The following is a 26,747-nucleotide window of genomic DNA, read 5'->3' as shown; positions in this document are numbered from 1 at the left end:
TGCTGAATTGTTCTTGCCGTTTTCTGATTTTTGGGGGGGTAATTTTAACTGTGGCTTCTGTCTTCTGCAGATCATTGTTAATAGACAATTGTAGTTGCTTCAGGGACACTTTTAGCTGAGAAGTAGAACAAAAGTGTAATAATAAGTAAACCTTTTAAAATTTGTGGCATTTTAATTCAGAGGACTACAGGATCTTTTTATTTTTACTTGTATGTTACCTTGAGCTCTCTACCTTGTATGTCTCCACCTTGAAGAAAAGGTGGGGTATCAATGCAAAAAAAAAAAAGCACTCTCTTGCAAGACCTCAGTATTAAAAATATTTTAAAAGCTCAGAAATGGATATCCCAAGCAAAAGCACAAGCTTCCATTTTGTCTGTTGTGTAACATAACTAAGGCTAGTAACATTTGTTATTTTTATTATTTATTATTATTTGAATTATATCCCGCCCTACCTCCCAGCAGGAGCCCAGGGCAACAAACAAAAGCACTAAAAACACTTTAAAACATCATAAAAACAGACTTTAAAATACATTAAAACAAAACATCTTTAAAACATTTTTTAAAAAGCTTTGAAGACATCTTAAAAAAAGGTTAAAAACATATTGGGGTTTTTTTTTTAAGGTTTAAAAACATTTCAAACCAATTCCAACACAGACTGGGATAAGGTCTCAACTTAAAAGGCTTGTTGAAAGAGGAAGGTCTTCAATAGGTGCCGAAAAGATAACAGAGGTGGTGCCTGTGTAATATTTAATGGGAGGGAATTCCATAGGGTAGATGCCACCACACTTAAGGTTTGCTTCCTATGTTGTGCAGAATGAACCTCCTGATAAGATGGTATCTGCAGGAGGCCCTCACCTGCAGAGCGCAGCGATTGACTGGGTATATAAGGGATAAGAAGGTCTTTCAGGTATCCTAGTCCCAAGCTGTATAGGCTTTGTACACCAAAACTAGAACCTTGAACTTGGCCCGGTAGCAAATGGGCAGCCAGTGCAATTCTTTCAGCAGCAGTGTGACATGTTGGCAATACCCTGCCCCAGTGAGCAGTTTCGTTGCCGTATTTTGCACCAGCTGCAGCTTCCGGAAAAACCTCAAGGGCAGCCCCACACAGAGCGCATTACAGTAATCCAGCTTGGAGGTTACCAGTGCATGAACAACAGTGGTCAGGCTATCCTGGTCCAGAAACGGCCGCAGCAGTCTTACCAGCCGAAGCTGGTAAAAGGCACTCCTAGTGTGGAAGGAACAAATTGTTGAAGGAAAACTCTCCAATCATTTGATTGTGCTCCAAAGGAGAAAGTTTATTGATAGATACAGAAGGCCAATGATCATTGGGAGAGGGGTCACCAACAACCGTCTCTGCCCAAAACATGCAAAGCAGAGCTTTATAAAGTGATTACACATCATACATATGTCATAACCAAAAAGCACATCTTATAACCATATATAGCAATATCTTACACCTTCTGGGTGGTCATTTTACACATTGTGGCCCTGCCCATCCATGTGCCAGGTTGATACCCGCCTATATCCTAATTCACACTTTCTATAGACCGACTTGTATCATCCTGTGCTCCTGCTGGGAGGAAGGGCGGGATATAAATCAAATAATAAATAAATGAATAAATAAAAATCCTAAGAACTTGGTTTATAAACAGCCACTTGAAACTTAGAACTAACACTCTGTGAAATGTTTCGTTTGATCACAACTTATTTTCCTTATCTTAAAGCATTCAAAGGCTACTTCAGCTTTTAAGCTGTGCCGGATCATCTGGGGCTTCTTGAATCTTCCCCCATTGCTTGTTTGACGAGCATTGTCCCATATGGTGGTGCAGGGCACTCCAAATCTTTGGGACGCTACTAAGCAGCATATTTAGATACAGTAGAGAAGAAACCAAAAAGGAAAGCACCTCATCAGCATTGGTGAAACTGTTGACCCTTAAATTTGTATTGAGACTTGTATGACCCCCATGAGAGTAGTTTTTATTAGATTGTTTATTAGATAAGTGTTGGTCTTGTGAAGAGGGGAGGCGTTTCCATGGCAGGGGACCTTTGGGCTCCCATCTCACATGTGACTGCGAGGCGTGGAGGGCACAGTAGCCCTGCTAAGCCAACAGAGTCTGGGGATTGCCTCTTCTCAGCAGTGTGAGAGTGCAGCTCCTTGGCAAATCCAGGCTTGAGGTTTCCTGCACCTGGTGTTATTGGCCCTGTGGGACCGGTGAGAACAGAGAGGGGGACAGAAGGCAAGGGATGAGCCACAGTTCCCAGCAGGGAATTGGAGAGACACACGATGAGGTGCCAAACATTGGGGAAGTAGGCCTACCCCACAGGTCAAGCTCAGTCCATACGTGCCCAGATTGGGAAGCATGGCTTCCTGCCACCAGCAGAGATATGATAGAAAGCCTCCCAACTCTTATAAGCAGATATAAGTATATTGATTATAGAACCCTACTTATCAGAAAGGTCAAAGTTCATTATTCTTTCACACTAGCCACTGAGGTCACCTGGGCCTCTAGCGACAAAGATGGATCCAGGAGCACCCCCAGCAGGGCTGGCTCCAGACATGCTGGGGCCCTTGGGCTCCTGCTTGCCTTGGGCCCCAGTGCACACGCGCACACACACATGCACACGTGCCTTCCTGTCTCTCGCAGGGAGGGAGCTTCTTCCGCCCGCCCATTTGGTGGCTCCATCTCTCCTGTCTTTTGTGGCTACACGGGCTGCTATGCGCGCACATCACTGCCATCAATCAAGATGACGCTGGAGGCTTCAGCCCCTTAGGGAAACCTCAGCCGCCATCTTGGTTAATGGCAGTCCTGCATGCATAGCCTCAAAAGATAGGAGAGACGGGCGGGCAGAAGAAGCTCCCTCTCTACGATCTGCGGCAGCTACTCTGCCGCAGATCGCGGAAAAGGAGCACTACTCCTCCCCCATCCTGTTGAGAGGCCCCTCAGGGGTCTCTGTGGCTCCAGGGGCCCTCAGCCAGGGCCCGACCCTTTGGGATCGGTCCTGACCCCCAGGCTACGGACATGCTCGTTCAGAGGGAGTATGACTCCATCCAAAGCAGGCAACTGATCAATTATCTGAACTCGGAAACCACCAACCCACAGCACCTCTGTCTTGCTAGGATTCAGACTCAGTTTATTTGCCCTCATCCAGCCCACCACCGAGTCCAGGCAGCGGTTCAGGCCTTGAATGGCATCTCCTGATTCAGATGTTACAGAGAAATAGAGCTGGGTATTGGCAGTGTACTGCTGACACCTCGGCCCAAATCTCCTGATGACTGCTCCCAAGGGCTTCATATAGATGTTAAACAACATGGGGGACAAGATGGTACCCCGCGATGCCCCACAGCACATCTGCCAGGGGGCTGAAAGACAGTCTCCCAATGCTATTCTCTGAAAGCCTTTTAAGTTGAGACCTATCCCAGTCTGCATCTGTGTTGAAATTGCTTTTTAATATATATATATTTTTTAAATATGTTTTTTAACCCTTTTTAAAAGATGTTTTAAAAGCTTTTTAAAAAAAATGTTTTTAAAGTTGTTTGTTTTGGTGTATTTTAAGGTCTCTTTTTATGATGTTTTGATGTGTTTTTAGCACTTCTGTTTGCCACCCTGGGCTCCTGCTGGGAAGGGCAGGATATAAATAAAATAATAAATAAACAAATGAATGAATGAATGAATGACCTTGGAGGTAGGATCAGAACCACTGTAAGACAGTGCCTCCGATACCCATCTCACCAAGTTGGCCCAGAAGGATACCGTGGTCAATGGTATCAAAAGCCACTGAGAGATCAAGTAAGAGTAACAGGGTCACACTCTCCCTGTCCTTCTCCCGATAAAAGTAATCCATCAGAGCGACCAAGGCCGATTCAGTCCTATAACCAGGCCTGAACCCTGACTGGAACGGGTCAAGATAATCTGTTTCATCCAAGAGTACTTGCAATTGCTGCACCACAACCCTCTCAATCACCTTCCCTAAGAAGGGGGTATTTGCGACCGGTTGGTAATTGTCTCAGACCAATGGGTACATAGCGGACTTTTTCAGGAGTGGTCAAAGGGCAGCTGCAACCATTCCCTCCTGCAGTAATGTGTTGACTACACCCTGGATCCACTTGGTCAAACCCCCTTGGTAAGCTTTAATAAGCCAAGAAGGGCAAGGGTCGAGAGGACATGTTGCTGGCCGCATCATCACAAGTACCTTGTCTACGTCATCAGACCACATCAACAGAAATCGTTCCTAAGAGGTTGCAGCAGACATTGCACTGGACACCTCATTGGGGACTACAGTAGATGTGGATAGGGCATCTAGACTGCTAAGGAGGTGAGCAACTTTATCCTCAAAGTATCTTGCAAACAATTCAGAGTGGGCCTCCGAGGGGTCTAAAACTCAATTTCCTGGAGTTGGTGTCAACAGACTCCTAACAATAAGGAAAAGCTCCACTGGACGGCTACTTGAGGATGAGATGGAGGCAGAGAAGTGGGCCTTCTTTGCCGCCTTCAGCACCACACAGTAGGCACAGTTATTATGTTTTACTTGTGCCCGATCAGCCTCACAGCACGTCTTTCGCCGCTTACGCTCTAGCTGTCATCCAGCCTTTGTTCTTGTGCTTGTGTACTCTTGCTGGGAATTTTGTTTGTAAAGGTACAAAAGTACTTTTACACACTCTCAGAAGAGTAAAAGGCAGGGGAGGAGTAACTGAGGGGAGGGACACAAAAACCCATCTGCACTATACATTTAAAGCACTATTATATCACTTTAAACAATCATGGTTTCCCCAAAGAATTCTGAGAACTGTAGTTTGTTAAGAGTGTTGAGAGTTGTAAGAAGGCCCCTATTCCTCTCACAAAGCTACAATTCCCAGAGTTCCCTGGGAAGAGGGATTGAACTCTGGGAACTGTAGCTCTGAGTCCTCTAACAACTCTCAGCACCCTTAACAAACAACAGTTCCCAGTATTCTTTGGGGGTAAGCCATGACTGTTAAGTGGTATAATAGTGCTTTAACAGTATAGTGCAGATGAGGCCTCTGTCAAGCTCTGCCCGTTGGTATGCAAGTGACAGAACAGCAATGAATGTTAATGAATGAAAAAACAGGGATGTGTGGAAGGTAATCTGCCAAGTACATACTAGGGTTGCCAGGTTCAATCCCTGAGACTGATCCTAGGAGAAGAGAAAGTCAGCCAAGTGCAGGTGTTCTTGCAACCCTGTAATGGGAAAAACCACAAGGTGGAATTCTCCCTCCTCCCTGCACAACTTTTAAAGATATAGAAGACCTCTTGGTTGCCAGGCCCAGCCTTCAAGAGGTCTTCTTCATCTTTAAAAGTTGTGCAGGACGAAGGGAGAATCCCACCTTGTGGTTTTTCCCATTACAGGGTTGCAAGAACACCTGCACTTGGCTGACTTTCTCGTCTCCCAAAGATACATGATCAGTCTCAGGGATCGAACCTGGCAACTTCATACACAATGATATCAGATCTGACCAATTTGTTTGTGATATAAGGGCCCCATCTGGTAGCACCCTTAGTCTTTATATAGTTATCTTCTTACCTTACGCGGCATCACATCACTTTTTAAAATGGCTGTACTAGGGTGAAATGCCTTTGCAGAAGCTGATTTTGGAGTAACATTGAAGGGCAACAAATAGTTAACAACTTTGTTTGTTTTCATCTTTTTTACCACCATGAAACTGGTGAGAATTGGATTTTCTGGCCCAGGCTTAAACTATCTGGCAGTGGGTATACTACACATACATTTCATTCTATAACTAAAGTTGAACTGAAGGAATGTTTGCTTATTAACGAATTCCTGCAAACAACATAAAAAGTATGTGTCACTGGTAATTCATCTTCAGACATGACTTTATTTCAAAAGGCAAATCCCTTCAACTCTTGAATGGTAACATTTATTTTTCTCTATCAACAATGCGTTTCTGCCTGCTTTTGTTTTAACTTTATGGTTTGGATTTGTTAACATTCTCTGGGGTGCCAATTAGCAAAGAAGAGTTGTTTTTACTTGATTGTGTTTTAAATCTTAATAAAACCAAGGAAGCTGAATTTGTTTAACAGATCTTCTTGCTGAGATATACGCTTACCAAAGATGACATGTTCAATGGAAATGTTTATTCCTAGGAATCCAGTTCTTTTGGGAGTAAACATTTTAAACAGGCCAGCACCTTGATCCCAAACATTTGTACTGCCATTGCTGTTGGCAGTGTTAATCACTAACATTGTGTAATCCTGGAGTTTTATTGCTATGTTGTGCTTTTGTTAAAAAAAGCACATGTATATGCGGTGCACCACAGTCCAGCTCTCCTTTGCATTAACAAAAAACTGAACCTTGTGTACCACTATTGCCAACCACACTGGCATACAATATTACATGATGCTCTGGTGTCATCAGCCGATGTATCCTATCCTAAATCTTACCTTGGACTGTTTTTGTCTCTATGCTTCTAAAGTTTTATCAAGCACTTTCCTTTTCTTCCTCATGACAAACTCAGCCAGGTGCTTGGCTAGTCCTTAGTGAGCTGTTGTAAAACATGCATGTGGGCCTCATGTGTGTTGTAAAATAACCAAATTACTTCAACGCACATAAATTTCAAGTACTGTTATGATCTTTCATAATTAGTAAGTAGGGAAAATGTTTTCCTCTGGCTACAGTGAAGCTCCATACCATTAAAAGTAAGAACATGTTTTCAATATTTAGATAATTTCACTTATGTATTAAAGACACTGGAGGTTGAATAGATGTATTCCTTCATGCACTCCCCACATATTTCTTCCTAATGGAGTCCAGCACAATCTCTTCTCCTAAGAAGAAAAGTGATGCAGTGTAATTTACAATACATGAATTTTGGTGCATTTGCAAAAATGTTGCATGGGCTTTAAGTTTTATTCTCACCTTTTTTTATTTTGTTCATTATGAAAGTTAGACTTTGTAAATAAGTGTAAGCAAAAGTCAAATATAACCAGAGCCTATACCATTCAGTGTCTTTAAAATAAGACAAATAATTAGTGCAGGGCCGGCCGTAGGATAAATAGTGCTCTGGGCAAGGAGTACCCTATCCCCCTCCCCCCCCGGTGATCAGCTTCGCAGGGCCACCCAGAGAGTTTATGGGGCCTAGTGCAGGTGTGAATTTGGGAGCCCTGCTGTTGCCCACTACAAGAACCCATGCATGTGTGTAGAAAGCTAGGGGCCACATGTGAGAATTATTGCATGCACAGTCTACATGTGAGAATTTCTCCTTCAAATTCCAAACCGCTTCTGGCAGAGCACCTTTCTATTTCCTGGGGCTATGTCTCACAGATTTTTCTGGTTCTGGCCTGCTGCTGGCCTTCTCCACTACTTAGGAAGGAAGGATTCCTCCCTTAAGGCCTGGCTCACACCACTCCTATGCATTTCCCTGTGATAACTGCCACAGAAAATTACTCTCCAATGGCACCTTGCCTGAAAATCTTAGGTGGCACTCACTCACTCCTTGAATTCTTTCTGCAGTGGGCCTGGATTTCTGTGACAAGAACAAGCCACCTACTCTGCCACAGAATTCTTCCTTAAAGCCTTCTCTGTTCCTTCTCTCTTTACAACAAACTCTGTAAGGAGGACTACTTAGCTTGGGCCAATAATAAGCCTGTCTGACCAATCTTATATCTATTACAGGCTACCCAGATATAAAGGAAGATTTTACCTTATTGTGATTGGTTTAGAGTCCCTTACACTTCGGCTGCAGGCCTAGTTAATAAGCTGGCTCTTCCCTACCAGCCTTCCAAGCACACATTTTTACAGCCAGCTTAAGCCTCAAATTAGCAATCTATTTGGTTTCATACACAAATATGTAAAATATTTATTTCATCGTGGCCAGGGAGAAGTCCCTTTATGTCACAAGTACATGATGAGATTCAGTGTCATCTTACACTGATATACCGCTTCCTCTTTTTATGAATACTTTAAACACAGTACTAAGAATTCTGGTGAGCAATGTGGCAGGGTCAGGACAGGGGCCAATGGTACACACAGGAACTGAGGTAGGCAGTTTCTTGTTTTGTAGAGGCCTTGGACAAATGGTCCCAGTTGCCCCCCGCCCCAGCCGCCCTGCAGTTTTGCAGTGTTACCAAGTTGTATGGCTTGTAAAACATACCAATGTAACAGACCCTGCTACTCTCAGGCTTTTCCCCAGCAATGCCTATGAAAAGGGCCCAGAGTAAACTTTCTCTTATTTGTTACTCTGCTTTCAGTGCACTCCTGCTCTAATTATAGGATCCCAATGAAGTCTCTGTCATGTGGTGTGGGTGGATCTCAAAGGATGACTCTCATGGAGTTCTAGCCCCATGGAGTTGTAGGCCTATATTCTTTATTTTGTTCAACACACACACCAATGGCTTCTGCTACAAGTTCTCCTTTCTGACCTCCAACACTCCCTCCTCAGCTATCACAGGTTTTACTTTTAATGTATGCATGCATGTGTGGCAGTTTCTTTTGGTAAGCATTCTTTGTTTTAAAAATATCCATTATTTTTATATTAAAAAGAATGAATCAAAGTTATAAATAAGAAAGGTATCCAGCTGACCTTTTACAGCTTATGGCTTTATTTTATTATTATTTATGTAGTGTTTATAGTATATGAAGTGCTAAGTGCTCAGTAACTTTGCCTCAAAGTTGTGTTCCACTCTTTTTACCTAGCTCAAATGACATCAAAGTAGAAACGGAGAAAGAAACATACTTTAAAGCTAATTGAAGAAAGATCATTTTTGTAGTTAGTACCCAAACAACCTGCAGAACCTTGAAAAACAAGGTTACAGACATTTGCTTTTTGCCATCCTAGCTCACTGCAGATAGTACATTCAGAACACACAGCCTTGTGTGCCCCCTTCAGCTCCGCTTGGTTCCCTGGGCAACCGCCCAACTTGCCCACCCCTAAGGCCCCAACGAAAAACAATGCTAGTAGCCCTCTCAGAGGGAGACCTCTGAGGAAGAGGCATGGGGCCCTGCAGAGAGTCCCAATATAGCTGAGAGACCTGGAAAGGCCCACAAAAGTCCCTGAAGTGTCTTGGGTCAGGGATGTCTCACCTAAGCCCTCCCAATAACCCATCAAACCACAGCCCAAGGCCCAAGTGCTGCCTTGATCCCCAACTCTCCTTCATCACCCAGACCTCGAGAGCAAAGGTTGCAGCAGACCCAGTGGGAAGGCCAGAATTGTGGCTGTGGACACCTCAAGTGCGGGGGGGGGAGCATAAGCTGTGAAGAATGGCCCAGCAGATGGCTAGGAAGAGGAGGAGTTAGTAGTGAGGATCTAAGTCAGACTCTTCTGGACTCTTTTTGCTAGGTAAATAGATCCCTACTGTGCTCCTCAGTGTCCAGATCACTTACACAGCTCCAGAACTCTATGGCTCAGCTTCTGCTCGATCTCTGACTCCAGCATCACCCCCTTTATTAGGTCCAGGTCACAGACACTTGGCTTTCAGTTCTACAGGACAGCTAAATCAAAGAGAATGCAAGCACTGGGGCTTATCCAAAAAAGGGTTTCTTTCTCACTTAATGAAAATACTTGTCAATTTATATAGCACTTCAGAATATTCAACACCCTTTGAGTGCTCTTACCCTCTTTGTATATGCCTTTACAATATAGGTCAGTATTATTTTCCCTTTGATGGCAAGGGATGAGTCCATGGCTGTGATGAGATTTGAAGTGGGAACTCCCTAGCTCACACACTTGACAGCTAAACTGCATCAGTTGATGACCATGCTTGCCTAAATCAGCTAAGTCCAAGCAAGAGAAACACTGGCCTGGTTTGGATACTATGCTAAGTCATATTTTAGTACTATATGAACAAGCCTGCTTGAGTACTCCTCCCTCCTTTTTTTTCCTCTGGCAGGTTGCTTCTCATTTCAAGAGCCCATTGCTACTTGCCAGGGATGATCCTCGAGAAAAGAAGAAAAAGTGGACGAACATACATGTGAGGGATGGGAAATACTGAGACAGTATGTCTCTAAACACCAGTTGCTGAGCAGGACAAATAGGAGAGTGCTGTTGCACGCTGGTCCTGCTTGTGGGTTTCCCATAGGCATCTGGTTGGCCACTGTGAGAACAGGATGCTGGGCTAGATGGGCCATTGGCCTAATCCAGCAGGGCTCATGTTCTTAACTGCAATAGGGTCACACCAGTGGCTTCCTGGCCTTTCCCAGAGCAGAATCCAAGCTAGGCCTGTTCTTTCCCACTATCTAACCATGATGGTAGAGGAACATGACTCTCTTGTGAGAGGATGTGGCTGTGTGGGGCTTAGAGCTCTGACTTTTGGGAGTTATATAGGATCTCATGCTGGTACTGGCTCTGACTTGAAGATACTTGAGGAATTAAATCTTTGTGAATGCTAATGTTCAGTGACCTGATCCAAACCTCCCAGACTAATGTGTTTCCACACTTCCTGAATATTTTGGTGAAATTCTGGCTCAATATGTGTTTAAAGATGTGTATCTGGAGAAAAATACATTTAGAAATGTGCTATTTTGATATTTAAATGCAAAGTTTTGTGCGTTTTTTCTTTTAAAATATATCTTAGTTTGGCAGTGAGATTATACAGGTTATGAGCTGAATACATGCAAAAGTAATAGACTGTTTCATCCATCCTAACTCTAAATTCTGTTCATGAAATAAGTAAATGTCTGTTCTGTTTATAGGAACCCTATTGGTATTTTGCAGCCATTCTGTTTTAAGAAGCTGTACATGTTAGATAACCCACCCACCCAGCCATGGTCACATTTGGACTCAGTAAGATTGAAAAAGGATGGTTTCTGACCAACATTCAAGTTTCTATGATTGTGGCCACTCCTGGGAACATAGAAGCATAGGATTTAAGAGTGGTAATCTATTTACGTTTGCTATTTTCCTAGCTTGCTAGTCAAAGTTTAGTGGTTTAATTCCTGAAAAAGGAAGTTTACTTCCTGGCTTTCATTTGCTCCACAAATCAAAGTCCTTATAAACTCTGCTATTGGATTAATTCATTGCCTGGTTTTAAACCTGCAAATGATTTTTAGCAGGCAGTTCTTCAATGCTCTTTTGCCTTAGGATTCTTTGATAGCAAGCATGCAAATTGTTCATTGCCCCTCCATTTCTATTGCTTCAGTGGGGTTTTACAGATCAAGGACCTGGTAGATAGAGAATAATTCTGGGTTACAGCATAAACTACAAGCTGTAAGTATGCTTGGCAATTAAGAATGGAGCAATGTCTAGTTTGTATTGAAATGCTGTTTTAAATTAACCAATTGCACGATTGCAAACAGGCAGGCAGTTATATTTAATACTGAAGTTATTTCTGGGTAGACAGATCTAATTTGTGTACTATTCAAACAGCCTTTGAAAGACTTATGAGTTTTGATTATGTGCTGGCTTATCCACCAGTGTCAGATTTCCAATCTTTTTCTAAATACAGCAACTGTGAAATGTAATGATTGAGGCATGTTGGCATAAAACACAGATTTGTCCTAAACTTCCTGATATAATGGATTTATAGCCTGCTTGCCAGCAGTGCTCTCCCACTTTGTCATATTTAGCTTGTAGCTTTTAAATAAAAAATTGAAAAATATTAAGTTGATTTATATCATAGTAATACAGAAATGGTCCAATAACTGAGGTCCTTTCCAGGCCCCTTTCCGTTCATCGTTGCACAGTAACAGTACAACTCAACCGAAGTAAAGTCCTGTTGGTTAGAGTTGAGATAGTTAAGAACTTGTTTAACTTTTCATTGAAATCAGTGGGATGTATATATGCTTACCTTTGGCTACACTGTACTATAAATGTGTAGTTGTAACTCTTCTGCAAGGATTCAAAGATCCTCCCTTAAGGTTAGACTTTCATTTTCCTGGCATTTGTACTGCAAATGTTTTGTTGCTTGGAAATTTTGAATCTTTCCCTTGAATCTTTCAGTCACTTGGTTAGTACGGTTGGTGCAAATGGAATGCAATGAAGAATGCAGTTGCACAATTATCAAGGCTTATTGCCTCTATTCTTTATGTTCGGGTTGTGAATGTTGTTACTTATGTAGCCCAAATAGCACTATCCAACCATAAGAGGGAGGTATAGGTGGAGGGAGGGGGCTAAGGTTTGTAAATCTTTAGGAAAACCCCTGCAGGGGGAGGACATCAAAAATAATTCAGTGGAATCTGAAAGTGCTTAATGGCTACAGAATGCTGACTGACTTGGGGAAGGGGGAGGGGCAGAAAACTAGGAGGAGGGGAAATGGGATGGAGTTTCTGGAGTTCCAAAACAGGGAGTCTTCCATACTGCAAAATTCTGTTGTAGGTACTACTTGTGCCAATTGAATAGTACCTGCAATGCGAACAATGATGGGACATCACACAGTCTTGTTAGCAGCACTGCTAGGGTTGAGAAGACCCTGGTCACTCGCACTCTCTCTCCTCTCCCTGCTCCCCTTCCCTTCCATGGTAACTGGTTACTGTTGTGCCAGTTCCAGTGTGTCTCTACCTCTGTTTTCTGAAAACGGGGGCACACAACAGTAGTCAGACTCTGCCCCTTTATGCTGTAAAACCTGGTCAGATCACCTCAAGTGCATTTTTTTTTTTAAAAAAAAAATCAGCTTCAGGCACATTTTGCAACTGATCGGTAGATCAACCTGTTTGTCTTTCAGGTGTGGCCAATGGAAAACCTTTGCTGTAGGCTCAGGCCGAGACAATGATTGGCCCAACACTTCGCTGTGGGAAGCCCTGAAAGATCTGCCGTGGGGAAGGAAGGTGTGTCCCCCATAGAGCTGAGTTGTGCCCACAGCCTCAGTCTCCTTCCTGGTTCCTGCCTTCCTGCCCACTGATAAAAAAGGGTAGGAGTGAATGACATTTCCCCCTTAACTTTGGGAAAAGAAAGAAAAAGAGACCTGTTCATTAACTTCATATTAGAATAAGCAAAGTTGCATGTTCCCTTTAAGGGATATTTTGGGGGATATCCCATGTACCTGTTTACCAGTGATGTAACTTCCTAAAGGGTGGGGTTACCTCACTTCTCTTCCTCCTCCTCCTTTGTCTGGTAGTTGTCACATATTCTCCATTAAGCCTGAGGAGAGTGAAGCATGCACATGCTCCTCTCCAAGATGACCATTATCATGGACTGAGATTTCTACTTTTCTATCTAAGCTAGAGCCTATTTTTCCTGAACATATGAAAGGTCGTGAGTAAACATTCTTTATCTTTTTACCTAAGAAGATTGTGTCTGCTGTTATTTGTGTCTGAGGGAAAAGGTGGGCTGGTTGATTCTCATTCTGCTGGTTGTGTTTATATCTCTGCTAAGAAATAGGACCATGAAACTGTTCCTATTTCATTTTTAAAATACCAAACACTTCATTCCCAAATGGGGTGGGGAGTACAGACAAAAAGGAAACTTTCTTCCTTTTAAAAAAGTAAAGGAAAAGGGACTGATTCCCTCTTTGCCACTCCCCATGCAGGGGAAGGAAGACACTGATCCCTGCTGCTTTCTTCAGATTATTTTGCAGATGTTGCCAAGCTCAAGTGTGCCTGAAAACCTCTGTAAAATCATTTGAAGAAAGCAACAGGGATCCAAGCCGTCCCTTCCAACCCCTGAACTTCCAGGTTGGTCTTCCCCCTTACCAAGAGGCATAGCAGTGGGGGCAGTCTTCACAATGTCTTTCTTTCTTTTTAATAGAGTAGGTGTGCTACACAACAAGGCTCCACCAGTTACTCCACCATCTTCATTTCCCAAAGCCCCTCATGTGTACTATAATCAAAATCCTGGGGGGGGGAGCAAAGCACAGCTGAGGGGGCACCCCCATTTGTCTCCTGCCCCCCGGCTACAGGCCTGCCTTGATTCCCTCTCATGAAAGATTTTTTAAATATATATTGCATACTTTGGGCTTGATCATGCCAACATTTACACATGAGAACAATCTCAGGGTGTTCAATGGAAGCTTACATGTTGCTGTCCTACAGAACATGTTACGGCACGTGCTAACAAAGTGTTTGTTTTTACCATTTTTAGCAATTCTTTTGTTTACCACTTTAAATGTAATGGTTTTCCACAAAGAAATAATCAGAAAATGATCTGTAAATAAAGCAACAACTGGACCTTGAATATGCTGTCCTGTTTTCTTCCATGCCATAGTTACAGTATATAATAAAACAATAAATTACATCACCATAATTTAAAGCCACGGATTAAAATGTTAACATGGTCTTAATGCCTTGGAATATATATGTCCTTAGTTTTCAGTGTTGTGTTTTTCAGCAAACAATTGAAAAACATATAAGAAAGCAGCCAGAAATGGTCAAAGTTGCTAAAATGCAATAAAAAAAATGGAACAGTAGAATGACATGTGAGTAAATGGGAAGTATTCTGTTGGTTGAGCAAATCTTGCTTAACATTTCCATTGACACAGATGTAGCATTGTCTCCACAAAAAATCTCATTCATGTCTGAAGATGCAAGAGTTTATTCCTCCTTTAAATGGAACAATATTTAGCTATACAGACACTCTTCAGCAAATGACAAAGAACTTCACATCAACAGAACAATTTATTTATTTATTTATTAAATTTATATACCGCCCGACTAGCAATAGCTCTCTGGGCGGTGAACATAAAACAGCATAAAAATACAATAAATAACAAAACAATACTAAAATACAAGCAACAATCCAACACAATAAACATTTTTAAAATTAAATCAGTGTAACTTAAAATGCTTCAGAGAATAGGAAGGTTTTGACCTGGCGCCGGAAGGAGAGCAGAGTCGGCGCCAGGCGTACTTCCTCAGGGAGACTGTTCCATAGTTCGGGGGCCACCACTGAGAAGGCCCTAGATCTTGTCATCACCCTCCGGGCCTCCCTGTGAGTTGGAACCCGGAGGAGGGCCTTCGTAGCAGAACGTAGTGCACGGGCCGGTTCATATCGGAAGAGGCGTTCCGCAAGGTATCGTGGTCCCGCACCGTATTCAAGAGAATATAGAAGTTGTCCATCCCTGCTCTAGATGCCGTAAAGGCTCCGAAATTTGCACGGTAGAGCAGGAGATGGGAATGAAGGAGAAATTAGCACTTTCTGAACCAATACACAAACCAAAATGCAGCTATCATTTGAAATTTGCACTTTTCTCTGACCAAAAACTACATACAATAAGTAAGGAAAAGTGTGTACAAAACATATTTATTAGTGAAAATAACTTACAAAATGCAACAATATACTGACTACTACATAGGGACAAAGAGAACTATTACAATAGTTATTGTATAGAAATAGAAGATGACAACAAAAAGGGCAGAACAAGAGCCTTATTCCAAAAGATTAGAGAAATGAAAGGGAAATTCAAACCAAGAGTAGGGATGTTGATTAATAATCAACAGGGAAACACACTGACCGACCGAGATGAAATAAAAGGAAGATGGAAGCAATACACTGAAGAACTCTATAAAAGAGATGCCAGGATGACAGAGTCATTTATGGAGGAACCATATGATGAAGAACCAGAAATTTTAGAATGTGAGGTGAAAGCTGCTCTTAAAATACTCGGAATAAACAAATCACCAGGAACAGATGGCATGCCAATAGAGTTGCTTCAAGCTACTGAGACTGAATCTGTCCAGATTTTGACAAATGTTTGTCAACAAATATGGAAAACTAAACAATGGCCCACAGACTGGAAGTGTTCAATATATATCCCAATTCCAAAGAAAGGGGATCCCAGAGAATGCAGTAATTGTCGAAATATTCCCTTAATATCCCGTGCAAGCAAAGTAATGCTCAAGATTCTACAACAAAGGCTCTTACGATATATGGAGCGAGAAATGCTGGACGTCCAAGCTGGATTTAGAAAGGGAAGAGGTACCAGAGATCATATCACAAACATACGTTGGATAATGGAACGGACCAAGGAATTTCAGAAGAAAATCACCCTGTGCTTTATAGATTACAGCAAAGCTTTTGCCTGTGTAGATCATGAAAAATTATGGGATGCTTTAAAAGAAATGGAGGTGCCACAGCATCTGATCGTCCTGATGCGCAACCTATACTCTGGACAAGAGGCTAATGTAAGGACAGAATATGGAGAGACCGATTGGTTCCCCATCGGAAAGGGTGTGAGACGAGTGTATTTTATCACCCTGTTTGTTTGATCTATACGCAGAACATATCATACGGAAAGCGGGACTGGACCAAGATGAAGGAGGTGTGAAAATTGGAGGGAGAAATATCAATGATTTAAGATATGCAGAAGATACCATACCACTAGCAGAAACCAGTAATGATTTGAAACGAATGCTGATGAAAGTTAAAGAGGAAAGCACAAAAGCAGCTCTACATCTGAACATCAGAAAGACTAAAGTAATGACAACAGAAGATTTATGTAACTTTAAAGTTGACAATGAGGACATTGAACTTGTCAAGGAATACCAGTCATTAACCAAAATGGAGACAATAGTCAAGAAATCAGAAGAAGGCTAGAACTGGGGAGGGCAGCTATAAGAGAACTAGAAAGGTCCCCAAATGCAAATATGTATAATTGAACACTAAAATCAAGATCATTTAGACCATGGTATTCCGGATCTCTATGTATGGATGTGAGAGTTGGACAGTGAAAAGGGCAGATAAGAGAAAAATCAACTCATTTGAAATGAGGAGAGCTTTGCGCATACCATGGACTGCGAAAAAGACATATAATTGGGTGTTAGAACAAATTAAACTAGAACTGTCACTAGAAGCTTAAATGATGAAACTGAGGTTATCATACTTTGAGCACATCATGAGAAGACATGATTCACCAGAAATAACAATAATGCTGGGAAAAACAGACGGGAGTAGAAAAAGAGGAAGACTGAACAAGAGATGTATTGATTCCATAAAGGAAGCCACAGACCTGAACTTACAAGATCTGAACAGGGTGGTTCATAACAGATGCTCTTGGAGGTTGCTGATTCATAGGGTCACCATAAGTCATAATCAACTTGAAGGCACATAACAACTTACAAAAATGTATAAAGCAGGGGAAATTGTGAAAAAGTGTGTATATTCTATAAAATTGCATAAAAATGTGTATATTAGGGGAAATATGTACAAAATCAAAATGATACCTCTAAAACCCCAAGGGCAAATGCTATTGCTAGGATTTTTTGTCTTGCTTGGATTTAAATCCAAAGAATTCAAACTTTGTACTGCTCACATATTCTTCGAGGAAAGGATTATGAGCCCCTGAAGTTTATATCTTGTCCAAACTTGAGAAGCTCCCTATTTATATCTAAAATGACAGATGGGGTCCACTTTTTACTTCAGAAGTAGCATGCAGGTAAGAGGGGCTGAAGCTCTTCTACCTTATGTCCCATTCTCTGTTGCTTCAAGCACTCCCTCCCACCCAGCCTTGCTCACCTTCAGGATTGGATATTAAAAGAAGGACCTGCAACAAGATGTTGCTGTGTAAAGTACTCCCTGTTCTGGATTTCACCCACTCCCATTACACCATCCCCTATTTTCCATCTCCCTCCAAGAGTTAGCATTCCATGCCCAATGAGCATGCTCAGTTGTCATTGGGCTGGGTTGGGGGGGAAGGGTTCTTGGATTTGTTTTTAAAATATAGCTTCCCCCCTTTTTTTGTACTTCTGCAAACCTTAGGGTCCCCTCAGGTATGCAAATATCTTCTTCTTGTGCATTGGTGGTGCTATTTTGGCGACAGAAAGACCAACACTTGGAGAACTGAGATTGCTCTTATATGCAATAGTGATGCTGCAGAAAATAAAGGCATTCAAGAATTTGCTGCATGATGGAAACGAGAGACAGCCTTCTAAACTTTCCATTTTAGAATCTTATGATACATGCAAAGAATAATATCCCATCAGAGAGTAGGTCAGAATTTAATTCCATAACATTCCATATTCTTAAAGGCCTTCTGTAACAACTTTGTGAGACCCTTTAGGGACAAAATTGCTCAGATTCAGAGTTGAATGCTATAGTTACAGTAAATCCAATGGAAGTGTCCAAAGCACTGTCTGTTCCATCTGTGCTGGATCAGTTTTCAGTTATTGTGGCCTGAGGATATGGACAAGCTGGTTGAAGAAGTGCGTCTGACCACCTGTGCCCTTGACCCTTGCCCATCTTGGCTTCTTAGAGCTAGCTGTAGAGGTTGACTGGGTGGGTCCAGGAAGTGATTAATGCTTCACTGGAGGAGGGGAAGGTACCATCTGCCTTGAAGGAGACCCAGTGCCTACAGGAAGAAGGGGACTACCATAGCCCAGGGAAGAGGGAGAGCCATCTGCTGCAGCTGTTTGCCTGCCTGCCTCCTTGCTTGCTTGCTGCTGCTGCTGCTGCTGCTGCTGCTGCTGCTGCTGCTGCTCAGCTACCACCACCTCCCTCTCCCTGTTGGACTTCTGTGCTGCAGGTTGCCATGCCTTGCAGGACCAGGCCCCCAGGTACTCAGCCAGCTGTTGCTGATTTTGTCCTCCTGTCCCTTCCCTGGAGGGGATACATAAACTGGCTGGCTGAGGTGGCTCCTGCTTTGTAGATTCCCTGGCTTTTTGTGGGACTTGCGGGTCTTGAGTTATGTGCCTGGGAGAGAGGACTCAGAGCCAAGCGGGTAGACTTGAGCAGCCCCCAATTAGTGTAGTGATGGGTAGAGGAACATATGGCGTTGTGAGGAGGACTTGCCAGGTAAGGGGAACACAGCCCAGGCAGTTAACCGCTGTGCCTTGTTCCAGTCCTCCCCACACCCGCAGGTTTGTTGGTTGCCCTATCAGCCAGCTTTCAGACCTCCAGATGCTGCTCCTGAACGCCAGATCGGTGCATAATAACATCTCCCTCATTCATGATTTAATTGTGGATGAGGCAGCCAATCCGGCATGTATAACTGAGACCTGGGTGGGTGAGCAGGAAGGAGTCAGTCTCTCCCAGCTATGTCCACCAGGGCACCTGGTTCAGCATCAGGGTAGACCTGAGGGTTAGAGGGGGGGTTGCTGTGGTCTATAGGAGCTCCATCTCCCTCTGCAAGCACCCTGTCCATGTGACTACTGGTCTGGAGTGTTTGCACCTTGTGTTGGGTCAGCAGGACAGACTGGGGATTCTGTTGGTGTACCGCCCACCCCGCTGCCCAACAGACTCCCTAGCTGAGCTGACGGAGGTGGTCTCGGGTGTACTGTTGAGATCCCCCAGACTGTTGGTTCTGGGGGATGTCAACATCCATGCCGAGGCCACCTTATCCAGGGCGGCTCAGGATTTCATGGTTTCCATGACAACCATGGGAGTCCCAACATCCCATTGGCCCAACACATGTAGCAGGGCATACCCTAGACTTGGTTTTTGCAACTGGACATGGAGATGGTGATCTGAATGTGGGTGGGGGGCTTACATCAGTCCCACTGTCATGGACAGATCACTGCTTGCTGAAGTTTAGACTTACATCGGCTTTTCCCCTCTGCAAGGGTGGGGGACCTATTAAGTTGGTCCGCCCCCAGAGACTAATGGATCCGGATGGTTTCCAAAGGGCTGTGGGGAGTTTTCCAGCTGATAGGGCTGGTGCTCCTGTCAAAACCCTGGTTGAACTGTGGAATACAGAAATGACCCGGGCGGTTGACATGATTGCTCCTGAGCACCCTCTCCTGTGTAGAGCTCATACGGCTCCATGGTATATCCCAGAGCTGAGAGCGATGAAACAATATAGGAGACAGCTTGAGTGCAGATGGAGATGAACTCCTGGTGGACGCAATTACACACTGGTAAGTGCCTATGGTAAGCTGCATGTAGGGGCAGTGAGGACAGCAAAAAAATAATATTTTGCTGCCACTATCAAATCATCAATCTGCCTCCCAGTGGAACTCTTCAGAATGGTCTGGGGGCTATTACACGCTGGCCCCAAGGACATGGTAGCACCAACTGAGGCCCGCTGTAATGAATTTGGTAGGCATTTCCAGGATAAAATCTTTTGCATCCGCCAGGACATAGACTCCAGTGTTATAGCAGGTGAATCAAGCGGGGTATCCAGAGCACAGCCTTGTCCTGATTTCTTGGATGAGTTTCAGTTAGTACAGCTTGAGGACGTTGACAAGGTGCTTGGACAGGTTTGTGCAACCACTTCTGTGCTGGATCCTTGCCCTTCTTGGCTAATAAAAGCTAGCAGGGATGGAACAGCCAGCTGGGCCAGGGAAGTGATTAATGCCTCTTTGCGAGAGGGGGTGCCCCCTGGCTGCCTGAAAGAGGCAGTAGTGAGACCACTCCTGAAGAGACCCTCCCTGGACCCAGAAAATTTTAATAACTATAGGCCAGTAGCAAATGTTCCATTCCTGAGCAAGATCCTTGAACGAGTGGTTGCAGGCCAGCTCCAGACACTCTTGGAGGAGACCGATTATCTGGATCCATTTCAGTCGGGTTTCAGGCCTAGTTTTGGCACAGAAACGGCCTTGGTCGCCCTGTATGATGATCTCTGTTGGGAGAGAGACAGGGGGAGTGTGACTCTGTTGATTCTCCTTGATCTCTCAGCGGCTTTTGATACCATCGACCATGGTATCCTTTTGGGAAGACTGGCTGAGTTGGGAGTGGGAGGGACTGCATGGCGGTGGTTCCGCTCCTACTTGGTGGGTCGCCTCCAGAAGGTGGTGCTTGGGGAACATTGCTCGGCACCCTGGACTCTCCAGTATGGGGTTCCACAGGGGTCAGTTCTGTCCCCCATGCTGTTCAACATCTACATGAAACCCTTGGGTGCAGTCATCCGGAGCTTTGGAGTGCGTTGCCATCAGTATGCTGATGACACGCAGCTCTATTTCTCCTGTTCATCTTCTTCAGGTGAGGCTGACAATTTACTGAACCAGTGCCTGGCTGCAACAATGGACTGGATGAGGGCTAATAAACTGAGGCTCAATCCAGACAAGACTGAGATGCTGCTAGTGGGTGGTTCTTCTGACCGGATGGTGGATGTTCAACCTGTCCTGGATGGGGTTGCACTCCCCCTGAAGGAGCAGGTTTGTAGCTTGGGGGTTCTCCTAGAACCATCTCTGTCACTTGAGGCTCAGGTAGCCTTGGTGGCATGGAGTGCCTTCTACCAACTTTGGTTGGTGGCCCAGCTATGCCCCTATCTGGACAGGGATAACCTGGCTTCAGTTGTCATGCTCTGATAACCTCCAAGTTAGATTACTGCAATGTGCTCTATGTGGGGCTGCCTTTGAAGATGGTTCGGAAACTGCAGCTTGTGCAAAAGGCAGCGGCTAGGTTGGTAACAGGGACCAGACAGTTTGAAAATATGAAACCAATTCTGGCCCGCTTGCATTGGCTGCCTGTATGTTTCTGAGCTCGATTCAAGGTGCTGGTTTTAACCTATAAAGCTTTACACAACTTAGGACCACAATACCTGATGGAACGCCTCTCCCAACATGAACCCACCTGTACACTAAGCTCAACATTCAGGGCTGTCCTCTGGGTGCCTACTCCGAGGGAAGCTAGGAGTCTGGCAACAAGGGAGAGGGCCTTCTCAGTGGCGGCCCCCAAATTATGGAATGATCTCCTTGACCAGGTGTGTCTGGTGCCAACACTGTTATCTTTTTGGCGCCAGGTCAAGACTTTCCTCTTCTCCCAGGCATTTTAGCATGTGTTTTTAAATTGTTTTTATATTTTTTAAATTGTGTTTTTAAATTGTTTTTTGTGTTTTAAAATTTGTATATTTGTTTTTAATGTTTTTAATTGCTGTAAACCGCCTAGAGAGCTTCGGCTATGGGGTGGTATATAAATGTAATAAATAAATAAATAATATATTGAAAGAGGAGATGGTGTCAGCTCCTTAAGAGGTTCTCCCTGGACTCAGAACTATTAAACAACTATTGCCCAGTGGCAAATATCCCATTTTTGGACAAAGTGCTTGAGAAGGTGGTGGCAGTCCAGCTTCGAGCATGCTTGGAGAAAACTGATTACTTGGATCCATTCCAGTCTGCTTCAGGCTTGTCCTTGGCATTGAAACCACCTTGGTCACCCAGGTTGATGACATCTGTCAGGAGAGAGATGGCGGAATGTGACCCTGCTCATTCTCCTTGATCTCTCAGCTGCTTTTGCTACTGTTGACCATGGTATCCTTTTGGAGCATCTCAGTGAGGTGGGGGTTTGAAGCACTGGACTTCAGTGGTTCTGCTTATACCTCCATGGCTGCTTCCAAAAAGTAGTTATGGGAGGCTGCTATCAGGCACCATGGGAGCTGCCCTGTGGTGTTCGGCAGGGTTCCATCTTGTCCCCCATGTTATTTTACATCTATATGAAGCCACTGGGAGCTGTAATCAGGTGATTTAGAATGAGGTGTCATCAATATCTGAATCGGGATAGTCAGTTGAGATGTTGGACTGGTGCTTGGAGGTGGTGATGGGCTGGATGTGGGCCAATAAATTGAGGCTAATACCTGAAAAGACAGAGGTGTTAACTGTCCAGAGTTCTCATGTCCAGGAGGGAGGGAGACTGACTGTTCTGATGGGATTGCAGGTCTGTAGTTTGGAAGTACTCTTGAATCCAATATTGTCACTGGAGGCTCAGGTGGCCTTAGAGGCTAGGAATGCCTTTCTCCAGCTCCGGCTGGTTTGCCAGCACCAGCCCCTTTTGAACAGGGATGACTTGGCCACTATACTCTGGTAACTTTCAGATACAATTATTGCAATGCACTCTACATGGGACTGCTCTTAAAGATGACTCGGAAACTTCAACTAGTCCAAACTGCAGCAGCCAGAATACTATATGGGTTCCCTTTAGATCTCATATAACCTCTGTTTTAAAACAGTTGCATTGGTTGCCAGTTCATTTCCAGGCTCTATTAAATATGCCCACACTAGGGTTTAAAGACTTAGGTTGCAAATATCTGAAAGACCATCTCCTTCCCTACAGAATCCCTTTGGTGTTGAGATTAGCAGAGGGGGGCCTTTTGGTAGTTCTGCCACCCTCAGAAGCTCGGGGGACCGTGGCCTGGGAGAGGGCCTTCTCTGTGGTGGCCCCTAAGTTGTGGAACTCCCTCCACAACCTGGTGTGTCTGGCAATGTCACTGTACAGTTTTATGCAAATGCTGAAGATGCCCCTCTTTACCTTGGCCTTTACCCTAAAATACATATTTTGGGATCCACCCTATTTTTTGTGATGCTGTGGTTTTAGGTTGTTTTCATTGTTTTAATTATGTATTTTTAAATTGTTGTAAACTGCCCTGGGACCTTTGGGTGAAGGGTGGGTAATAAATGTGAATAATAATCATTGTATGTCACTGAGGGTTTGTTTCACTAGCTGTATTGAGAACCAAGCATTCAGAAAGGTTATTGGTACACAGTTGCCTATGCTGGAACTATCCAATAGTCAAGGCTGCATGTGCAGGATTGTGTGCTGGATTGGAACCTGAGCATACAATCCAAATCAGATTGTAAATTCAGAGGACAGCAGTAGTTGCCTCTCTAGGACAAATTATGGGCACAGAGAGAGCCACATATCTGACTGAATGGTCTGCGTGGGATAATAATTATGTACAAGTGTGTATTCACATCTTTGGACTGGAGCATGTTTCTTTCAGCTGCAGCCATATGCCCATGTTTCAATATGTACCTGGTCTCTATGCAATACTTGTGGGTAATAATCTTCTAACAGGACTGGTGCCAGGTTTGGCATGACCCGTGGTACTCCTGTGGTGGGCCTCCCACTCTTCCTTCTTGTCACAGTGTCCCCCCACACACACACACACCTTAGGGAGTGGCAAGCAGGTAAAGCAACAGCAGAAAAATCCCTCCAGTCTAACCAACAAGTGCTGCTGCTGGCTTCTCCATTTTCATTCTCCCCAAGGCCTCCAAACAGATGGGAGGAATTAAAATGGGTGCCAGCCCCAGGTGCCTGGACTCCAATATTGGGCAACTGCTGGTTTTCCTTTGCCCAGTGCTAAAGTCCAAGTAGCTGTAGCTAGCATTTGGAGTTGGTGGCAGGCTCTCCTGAGTGCTCGAGCCATTGCCAGTTCTTTGTGGAGACCAACCCTGATGCCAGACCTCAGTGCTTATGAAAGTTTAAAAGTCCTTATTGTGAAAATCCCAATGCAATGCTGTGGTGCCATTTCAGAATCTCATATGTGATTAATTACTAGGATCTGCTCTTGGATATATTTAAGATTTAATTTGCTAAAAAGCAGCTTATTTTAAGATCACTTGTTGTGGTTTCTTTTTATATGAATAGCAAGAAACAGAGGTGTGCCTGAAGAATAATAACATGTGATCCCCCTCTCCTCCTGTCCCCAGCCCTCCCTGGCACCTCTGATACAGTTTTTGACAACGTTTTCTTCTCAACACATTAAAAATCCTAATCTGCTTATGATTCTGTGTGGCAGTGATTTTTTAAAAATATTTTATTATTGTCTCCTTCCTCCAAGGAATGTTTTTGAATGCCCTTGGCATCTAGAAAATAACTGTTCTTCATTTTCCCCAAGATGCAAACAATATGAGTTTTTAAAAACTACGAAAAACACCCTCTGTTATTTACTGGTCAAATATCATTAGAAATGATGAGGGTATTTATATATATATATAAAAAGAGAGTTGAGAGAATTTGTTCTCATTTGTTGCAGCTGCAGTTTAACTATTCACAAATTATGGAATGAGTGCGCATATAAAAGGCAGAAACCGAATTCTGTATAAATATGTTCGTAAAAACATGACTAGGAGTTGGATCCTGTGCTCTGCTATGAAAAGCCGGCAGAGAAAAGGATCTGGGACTAAGCTTTCAGTGCTGGCAAAAGGGAATCCTTCATTCTGATGTGGAGGCTAATTCTCAGGCGGCAGAGTTAAAGACTTTGGGGCTTGGTGTGGTGCCCATGTGAGGCTGGGGACCAGCCTAGTGAGTAGGGGTAAACAAATCTGTCAGTTTGTTGTCATTGCTGTTGAATATATTATCCACCCTCCACCAGCAGGATCCAGGCTACAACAATTTGTTATTCAGTTTCTTCTTAGTATCTCATTTTTCCATTCTTAATTAGGCATCCAAACTTAGAAGAAGGCAATAATAAACCAACTCTGAATATCTCTTACCACGAAAACCCTATGAACAGAGTATCCGGAATGCAACATGACATAGTGCTGGAAGATGAGACCCTCAGGTCAGAAGGCACTCACCGAGCTACTGAGGAAGAAGAAAGGACAAGTACGAGTAGCTCTGTGACTAATGACACAGCTAGGTCAAAGCTGAAAGGTAGCCCAGAGGCTGATATGCACAGATGTGAAAGGGGAATCCGGAGTTGTACGACACACACAATAGGAATGTGGAATGTGAGAAGCATGAGCCAGGGAAAGTTAGAAATTGTCAAGCAAGAAATGGAACATATCAACATTACAATACTTGGTGTGAGTGAATTAAAATGGACGGGAATGGGACATTTTCAATCAGGCAACTACAAAATATTTTATGGAGGAAATGAGAACTTAAGAAGAAATGGGGTTGCTTTAAGAGGGAGAAGTGATATAGCAAAAGCAATTAGGAGCTATAATGCAAGGTCTGAGCAAGTGATATCAATGAGATTAAATGGGAAACCTATTACCATAACCATCATACAACGACAAACACAAAAGAAGAGGAATTGGAGAGATTTTACGCAGAAGTACAGGAAGAAATTGATCATACACCAAAACAAGATGTTCTGATAACCATGGGGGATTGGAATGCAAAAGTAAAGAACAGAGCAGAACTAGGAATTGTGGGGATATAGGGCTTAGGAGACAGAAATGAAGCAGGAGAAAGACTTACTGAATTCTGTGAAGCCAATAATTTGTTTCTTGCAAACACATATTTTGAACAACGGAAAAGACAACTGTACACATGGACATCACCAAATGGTCAATATAGGAATCAGATTGATTATATAATTGGTAGCAGAAGATGGAGAAGTTCCATATTTTCTGCAAAAACAAGACTAGGAGCAGACTGTGGTACAGATCATGAACTGGTCGAATTGAAAATCACAGTAAAGCTAAAGAAGAAGAACAAAGCAATCATAGTGCCAAAGTACAATTTAAATAACATCCCAGAAGAATATAAAGATCAAATAAGGAACAGGTTTCAGGCTTTCAACTTAGTTGACAGAGAACCAGAAGAACTATGGACTGAAGTCAGAGACATGATCAGGGAAAAATGCAAAAAGACAATACCTCTAGTTAAAAAGAGAGAAAGACTTCAATGGATGACTGTAGAAACTCTTAAAATGGTTAAAGAGAGAAGGAAAGAAAAAGCAAAAGGAGATAGAAGGATGGTCAGAACCCTAAAAGCAACAATACAGTGACTAGTATGTAGGGACAAAGAGAACTATTACAAACGTTATTGTGTAGAAATAGAAGAGGACAACAAAAAGGGAAGAACAAGAGCCCTATTCCAAAATATTAGAGAAATTAGAGGAAGCTGCTCTTAAAATACTTGGAAGAAACAAATCACCAGGAACAGATGGCACACCAACAGAGTTGCTACAAGCTACTCAGACTGAATCTGCCCAAAGTTTGACAAAAAATTGTCAACAAGTATGGAAAACTAAACAATGGCCCACAGACTGGAAGAGTTCAATATACATCCCTATTCCAAACAAAGGGGATCCCAGGGAATGCAGTAATTATTGAACTATTGGCTTAATATCCCATGCAAGTAAAGTAATGCTCAAAGTCTGTTATCATATATGGAACGAGAAATGCCAGATGTCCAAGCTGGATTTAGAAAGCGAAGAGGTACCAGAGATCATATTGCAAACATACGTTGGATAATGAAACGGACCAAGGAAATCACCATGTGCTTTATAGATTACAGCAAAGCC

General features: G+C 43.4%; 1 protein-coding gene across 5 annotated transcripts in view; it reads left to right on the top strand.

Annotated features, from left to right (window-relative positions):
* The window catches only part of SUGCT (succinyl-CoA:glutarate-CoA transferase), a 483,400-nt gene that overhangs the window by 404,772 nt on the left and 51,881 nt on the right, over positions 1-26,747 (top strand). Inside the window, exon 14 of one of the 5 annotated variants that reach the window (XM_061586664.1) lies at positions 12,630-13,926. The exons of the other annotated variants lie outside the window; for them this stretch is intronic. Coding sequence (XP_061442648.1) covers positions 12,630-12,658 — 29 coding nt within the window. The 3' untranslated portion in view covers positions 12,659-13,926. Of the gene's footprint in view, positions 1-12,629; positions 13,927-26,747 lie in introns of those variants that run through there. 5 annotated transcript variants of the gene reach the window in all.

Source organism: Rhineura floridana, chromosome 10 (genome assembly GCF_030035675.1).
Source record: "Rhineura floridana isolate rRhiFlo1 chromosome 10, rRhiFlo1.hap2, whole genome shotgun sequence".
NCBI lineage: Eukaryota > Metazoa > Chordata > Lepidosauria > Squamata > Rhineuridae > Rhineura > Rhineura floridana.
The sequence above is the reverse complement of the archived record's forward strand: the minus strand, read 5'-3'. Positions and strand labels throughout refer to the sequence as shown.